At 29.7% G+C, this 8,154-nt stretch overlaps 1 protein-coding gene across 2 annotated transcripts in view; it reads right to left on the bottom strand.

The window, feature by feature from the left end:
* LOC106469751 (gamma-tubulin complex component 3 homolog) overlaps positions 1–6,983 on the bottom strand; it is an 87,186-nt gene extending 80,203 nt beyond the window's left edge. For both annotated transcript variants that reach the window (XM_013930261.2, XM_022398306.1), the window contains exons 1-3: positions 6,618–6,983; positions 2,688–2,733; positions 510–571 (exon numbers count right to left, since the gene is read on the bottom strand). In XM_013930261.2, coding sequence (XP_013785715.2) covers positions 510–571; positions 2,688–2,733; positions 6,618–6,780 — 271 coding nt within the window. In that variant the 5' untranslated portion in view covers positions 6,781–6,983. The remainder of the gene's footprint in view (positions 1–509; positions 572–2,687; positions 2,734–6,617) is intronic.
* Positions 6,984–8,154: the final 1,171 nt, after the last annotated feature.

Below are 8,154 nucleotides of genomic sequence, written 5' to 3'. Positions count from 1 at the left end.
TTTTCTAGATGCACAAAAGTATATTTAATCTTAAAATGAATATTACTTTGCATAATAGATAGGCAACATGCAAAAAAAGAAAAGACATGAGAAAACATTGCTTTACAAACCTTAAGACTTCATAAAAAAAACTTTATATTTTGCATATGAAAGCATTGTAATATTTACTGATAATCTGTCAAATTTCATTAACATTCATTTACAGAAAACCGAGAATAAGTGAATCAGAGGGGAGAAGTGCCATATGACGTAAGAAGTCAAGACTGAGAATATATTTCAGTGTTTGCTTTTGAAATTACAACTTAGATAATATAAAACTTTTAATTATAACGTATTTTTACGCCAAGTTTATTGACATACATTTCAAGCAGTTTAATTAAGTTTTGAATGCAAGTCTCTAAAAAAGTTGTGACATGCACTTTGACCCTGCCATATACATATGGTTAACAAAACATGAATACAAAATTTTTTAACATAAAACAAAATCAACTATAAAATTTTACACATACATCTTTTCTTGATCTTCTCACTGACTTCAAATTCATCGCTTTCTATAGCTGCTGTTGAAATGCTGAAACATAGAATTAAACTTTTTAAAATCAAATGTCAAGTTTTTAGATTAATAATAACATTTTTTTATCAATATGCAGTGACTTGTAAAAATATTATACTTCTGATATATTCATGGTAAAAACAACCTGACAAGTATTTCAGTTCTACAAAACAGAAGATACAAAAGCTAAACAAGTACATGTAAAATGCTTAAATCACTATGTTTGCTTAGAGTAAAATTTGTCAAAAGATTAACCATTAGGCTCTTTAATCAATTAAATTCAACTAATAAATTATTTTCACATGAGACCTGGATAATTGGAATAATAAAAAATAGTAGTAATTAGAAACACAAATCAATTAAAGCCAAATAACCTTGAATTAATAAAAAGTAATAGTAAGCAATCATGATGACAATATTTTGCCTATTTGGATAATTACAATAATCAAAAACACTAATTTCAAATAGTTGATTATTTTTGTGACAATTGATTTAATTTCAATTTTGATTAATCAATTATTTTACATCACACTAATTAATGTAATCATATGTAATCGAATATACTGATTAAATAAATTAATAGACCAGCTGAACTTGCCTTTGACTATTTATACTTTATATCAAACCTAAACATTGTGTAATTCAGACTATAACTTCTGAATCATCAATATTATTAATGTGAAAGTTATCACAACGACTGCAACAAGAGCTGGATGATAAAACTTATTATTTATGAGCATTGATAAGTGCCAGAAAAATTAAGAGATTAATTAAAATTATGATTAAATCTATGTCACAAAAATAATAAACTAGTGTTTCCAATTATTCAAACTATGCATTATTCATAAGTACTATTCAATTTATTAATGTTATGAAAATAATACACCAATCAAAATTAGCATTTGCAATTACTACAGCTATAGTACTTGAAATATTGCCATTATGATTTTTCATAATTACTTTAGATTACTTCAAGTTTGTTCAGCTTAATTGGTTTCATGACTCACAAAAATAATCCATTAATCAATTACACCAATTTATGTAAAAAATAATTAACTAGTGTTTCCAATTATTACTGTTTTCAATTATTCCAACTATCCAGTTATTGTCATTAAATCAATTAATATCACAAAAATAATCACCTAATCAAAATTAGTGTTTCCGATTATTCCAATTATCACGAATTCAAAATTACAATTAAATTGATTAATGTCATGAAAATAACAAACTAAATACAATTAGTGTTTTCTTCCAATAATTCTAGCTATCCAGTAACTAAAAATATTGCAGAATGATTTTTCCTTATTATTTTTGATTAATTCAAGTTTATTCAGCTTAATTGATTAATATTCAACTCATGAAAATAATTAACTAATTGAAATAGTGTCATTATGTTTGTTGTTAAGTGTAAAGCTACATAACAAGCTATCTGTGCTCTTTCCACAGTGAGTATTTAAACCCAATTTTTAAATGTTATTAGTTTTTATTCATTTTTAACCATTTTCTGAGAATAATCAATTCGTTGAATGTAATCAAAGCACATGGCTCTACCTGCAAGATACTTGTGTTACAAAGATAAGAAATCAATTAGCATTGAAAAATTTCAAAGTCAGAGGTGAAATGTAAATGTAAAATATAATATTTTGAGGCATTTTAGACAACTGTTACATACTGCAAGAATTTCTGCTGAAATATTTAAGAGGTTTTGTAAAATTACATTTTTTATTGTTTTAAAATGGTTATATAATTACAAGAATGTAATAAACTTAATTAAAATAAAAAATATGATACATCTAATATTGTTAAAAAAATTTATGTAACAAATAATTTTAGACAAGAATTTATAATTATAAATAACACACACATTATATATATATATATACACACATACAAGTTGTTTCATCAAGCAAACAGAAAGGTAGTTTTTTAGCAGGCCAAATTTAACAAAGTAGTGTTAACAATATTAAAATTTTTATTAATGGATAAAATCCTTTATTAGTTATAGTATTTGATCATTAAGAAAAAATCTGCTAACAATGTTACAAAGTCTAACAAGAAAATGAAACCTGAATAATGTGAATTTACTAAACTCTTAAATAAAAACAGTACACATGATTTGTTGAGCATTACTTACCAACTAAGTGTTCTCAAGGCAAGTTGATATGATGGTGTTAAAACATCTAGAGAAAACAATCCATAATTCAATAAGACTTCAACATGTGCTTAAATCTAAACAAGTATCTTCAGTCACTAATTTATGCTGTCATTCCAATGTATCCCGATATTTTTTTAGTGTTAAGAACACAATCTGAATTTAAAAATTGTGCATTTAAAATACAGTCTATATATTATTTCTCACAACATGGTTAATGTTTTTAGCTATTAATTATTACAAAATACATATTTAAAACTGTCTTAACACATTTACTGCTGAGGATGCACATATACTTTTAGCATTCATTTGCATGTGCTCATGACACATGTGCAAGTCCCCAACTAGTTGATATTCCTGACTGCCATTAGAAATGCTCATTAACGATAGCACACTGTGTAACTGTGAGAAGTAAGTATAGGTATTGTACTTCATATTTCCATGTGATTAAGAGTGGAATCAAAAGACAAGATCAGATGTCATACTGTACTATCCTTGCTCAAGAAAAAACATAAGGTAGTATAAAAAAATCTTTATTCATATATTACAAATGACTCTGCTAATTTTTTTTTTATTTGTATAATCATTATTCTGGGAACAAAATGACACTATACAATTTTGTCTGGTGGTAATAAAGGAGCTTTTACCACTTCCAATCCCAAGTAAATCACCAAAAGCTAAAGATGTTGAACATATGCCAACAAAATGTAAAATATATCCAAGCGGTAAAACAATGAGAAAAAGTGTAGATTATGCATTAAAAAGACAAAATCCAAAGATTCAAAGAAACACATCCAGAATCGTTCTGACTTTGTTTGGATAAGCACTTCTAATTGTACCACAAAAAATGATGATGTATTCATCATATGATGTGTATATCATGATAAATACATTTCAACCGATATTTTGTCTTTTCTTTGAATGAAAGGAGTTTTCCATAGATTTTATCTAAATAAATTTCTAGATGCACATGTGCATCTGCAGCACTTGATCACCATGATCTTTGTGTAATGCTGACGATGCCTCATGTTTCTTAAATAAAAAAGATGTACAAATTATGTGTTTTTGATTTATTGTTATTATTACCATGATTTAAATTGAAAACATAAGAATATTGGACTAAAACAATTATTAGCACCTTCCATAAATAATGCCAAGTATTGCAGCAATTAATGTGTTAATTGGACCTTAGCCTGTCATTTCCAAATATTAAACTTGTGTCCTTTTGTTCAATTATCTTCAGAATATAGCACAAAGATATCAAAAGGTGTTTGTTCTGCTGATCCCCTGGATAATCTTATAAACTTTCATAAATATCAAGTTTGTTTTTTTTTGGCAAGATAAAATAATTATGTTACCATTAATATCATTAATACAAACAAGAAAATCAAAGTGTCAAATATAGACTCCTGAGACAATCCAATATTCACAAGGGTCCAGTTTGACTACATTCCATTAATAACCTATTGTTTTCTCTGTTAACCACCCTACAATCCAATTAACCAGTCTTTCCCTAACCACTACCAATCTGATTTTCTTAGTTAATGTGTGACACCTTAGCAAAAGCTTTTGTAAAATCTAAGTACACCAAGTCTGCACCCTTTCCCCCATAAAAATAATACATAATATCCTCAAAAAAGTTAAGAGTTTACAAAGGAAAGAATTCCTTCAGTGATTCCATATTGATTTCCTTTTACATCATGTTTCACTAGACAATTATGCAATACTTCTTTTATCAGACTCTAAAATGTTTTTCTACTGCAGAAGTAAGACTAACTAATTTCTAAGGAAAGTGTTATTACCCCCTTTGAAAACAAGACTAATACTAGCAACTTTCCAATACTCGGGCACTACGAGCCTACTGTCTATTGACCTACCAGAAATGAAAGAGAGAGGAGGTCACATATCTGATCTTTAAACTCCTTTAAAACCATTTTGAAAAACATTGCCTAGTACTGGTGCTTTATCTAGTTTTAATCTTTCAACTTTGGCTGGCTAACTATTATGTATCTGCTGTAACCTAGTTCATACTGGTACTAGTATAGTATATACATAACATTAAAGGACAACAAAGGACCTTTTGGTCCATCTTGGCTGTTTTATCCACTAAATTAAACTATAAAAAAACAAAAAACTAAAAGGCAACCTGTTCCAAATGTCAACTACCCTGTCAGAAAAATAAAGCCATCTTTGTCCAAGATGACTCCTACATTCACAAAATTTATATTTGTGTCCCCTAATCTTAACATTTTCATCATGAAATACAAAAAAAAAGATAATGCATCAACACTGTCAGTTCCATTAACAATCTTAAACACCTCAATAAGATCTCAAACTCTTACTTTTTCAAAAGAAACCAATTTCAGAGATCTTAACCTAACCTTGCATGACATTTCCATTCAAGATATCATCCTAGTAGCCCTCCTCTGATCCATTTCCAACAATTCAATAACCTTTCTGAGGCAAGGAGCCCAATAATGAAAACAGTACTCCAAATATGGCCTAACTAATGACCTAAAGAATGACATTCTAATCTTTTTAAATTTGTATTTAACATTTCTGCACATACAACCTAAAATTCTATTTGCTCTGCCACTAGTAACAGCACATTGCATGAATGGCTTAAGTCACTGATGAACCAGAACTATAGTGATTCAGATGAAAAGTTACTTCAAGGATTTACTATTATAAAAAATTAGTAGTAAAATTAAAAAATGACAAAAACATACAAATAAGCCAATACATCATATGTTATTACATCAAAGGTATGGGTCTTATAGTTCTATCATGATCTATGGAAGCAAAAGTAGGCCATAGGATTGATGTATGTACAATACATCATTAAGTGGAGAATGTTAACAAAATGATTAAAAAAAATTACTCTAAAACAATTATTTGTATATGCTTGTCACTGCCAAATGTTGGTATTCATACATATGTTGCCACTTTCTTTTACTTCTTTTTGTCATAGCAGTAATAATATTTTCAAGCAATATAACACAAGTATTCTATTTTAAATGATTTACACATTTTAGCAAACTTATGTAAAAGCAGAACCATTGCAACACAGCAATTGTTTACACTAATTTAATTAGTCCTTTTGTGAAATAAAATAGGGGTTTTCAATGTCATTTTAAGTAACGAGTACTTTATGAAATAATCTTTTTCACTTCACATTTGGCCAGTCACAAGTCTAATTTCCTACTAATAAAATACAAATATTTGCATTTTTAGTGTAAACATGTCATAATACATCTTCATTTACTTATTGCAGGTGCTACAAATTATTTACCATGTGTCAAGGAAATCTGATAAGAAACCCTCAATAAACATCAATATATAGCTGACAAAACTCAGTACAATATATATATATATATATCCACCACACAGATCCGATACTAAAGAAACAGACACAAATAGAATACAGTCCATTATGTGTCACTAAATATCATACACCTATACTTATTTAGCCACACTCTCAAATCATATGTAATTGGATAACACAAGCTATTAAAGGTTACAAATCTATTTTAATCCTTGCAATCTATGTGTCAGTAATGTCTATACCCTTTTTTAATAAGCATCACAATGGCACACCACAAGTTATAAGGACTTTCTTTCAGTGTTTTCAAAGCCAAACTCACAAAGCTCAATTGCAGGACATGTGGCCATTTTTGTGTATGTGTAAAAAAACAAAAACATTTGTTCTCTAATTTTACACTCAGTTACAGTTACCCATAACTGAAAATGAAATATGTATGTGTACATTTTAATTTATACATTTTTCAGTGTTCTGATCACTCCTTTAGACTATGCAGAATATAAACCTGATGCAATAAAAATAAATTTAAAAAAATGGCACCAGATTTACAAAAATACCACTTTGCAAATATATATACTATTAATATATACCTGATGACAAACCAATTATATGACTACAGAGTTTATATACAAGAGCTGCTGATGTTGTTCCTGAAGCCATACCGTCTGACATGTCATTATTATTAGAAGTTCCACCAACATTCAGGTTTGATTTACCGTCTTCCCGGAGGGCGTTTTGATGAGATACTGGCATTTTATTTTTAAATTTACCTAGCCCTAAACAAGTACTCTTACTTTGGCTTAAAATGTTTGGCCTTCCTCAAAATTGTAATTTGAGCAAAAAACACTTCGGAATTATTGTATTAAATAAAATTACAAGATAGCCTCGCTGCATATGCATCGACTTATGACTTGCAATTAACTTATTATCGAAAACATGAAAATTCCTTCATTTTTGTCGTCCCGCCACCACCAAAAGCGGCACCTAACTTAAATTTATCGTAGCTACTATTTACAGTGTTATTTTTTAAATTCAAAAAAGATAAATTAGATAATCATGCCGCAGGATTCTGTCTGAAAATAAAAGGGAATACCTGAAAGTGAAAGGATTTTTGTTTGTTACTAATTACAAAGCTGCACAATGAGATGTCTGTGCTCTGCTCATCGCGACTCTCAAAACCCGATTTGTAGCCTTATAAGCTCTTACATTTGGACCCCAGTGGCACAACGGTATGTCTGCGGACTTACAACGCTGGGATCCGGGTTTCACTACCCGTGGTGGGCAGAGCACAGATAGCCCATTGTGTAGCTTTGTGCTTAATTACAAAGAAACAAACCATCTGCAGTGTACATCAATATGCCGACAATATGCGGAGCCAGCGGGAAGCACCTGAAAAATTACTCTTTACGTTGTAAAAATATCGCAACAAAAGTGATCAATAACATGCCAGAAAGTTCCAATTCTCCTAAACACAAAACATATATACTAAAAAGTAATGTGTCACTAGAAAAATAAAATTAATTATACTTGATCAGACTAACACTTCTCTACTTTAATGGTTACAAGGTAGTTTATGCTTTGTAAACGTCAGAAATAAATGTAATGCAGGACAGTACGCAGAATGTTTGAAAGGGGGGTTCTAATTAGTGAGATCAAAAGCCAACACATATTGTGTGAAGCACAATCAGTTTTAAAGCATACTAATCCTGCAGAGGTCTGAAGGCATGGAATTATTTCAAACCAAAAAATACTATTGCTTCGTCAGAAGAGTACAGACTATGTAGAAAACGTTAAATACCTTAAGTAGCTGCACTATGACTATATAAGCATATTTTTTTTACATCACAAAAATAGGGGGGTTCAGTATACCCAATATACAACCACCACACACACACACACACACACACTGCATATGTGCGTGTAATATATAGGTATTGTTACGACAACGCAGGTCACGTGACGCTTGTATCACGACACTTCCTTCTCGAACCTTCATAAAATGTCGGGAGACTACTAGATTGGGGTAGTCTTGTATATTGTTACGTCTCCGTTTGTTAATTAATTTTCCGTAACTTCGTTCCGACGAAACTTAAGCGACACAAGTCTTTACTTAATAAAACTGGTTTA

This window comes from Limulus polyphemus, unplaced genomic scaffold (genome assembly GCF_000517525.1).
Source record: "Limulus polyphemus unplaced genomic scaffold, Limulus_polyphemus-2.1.2 Scaffold3641, whole genome shotgun sequence".
Lineage (NCBI taxonomy): Eukaryota > Metazoa > Arthropoda > Merostomata > Xiphosura > Limulidae > Limulus > Limulus polyphemus.
Note: the sequence above shows the minus strand (reverse complement) of the source record. Positions and strands in the feature narration are given on the sequence as shown.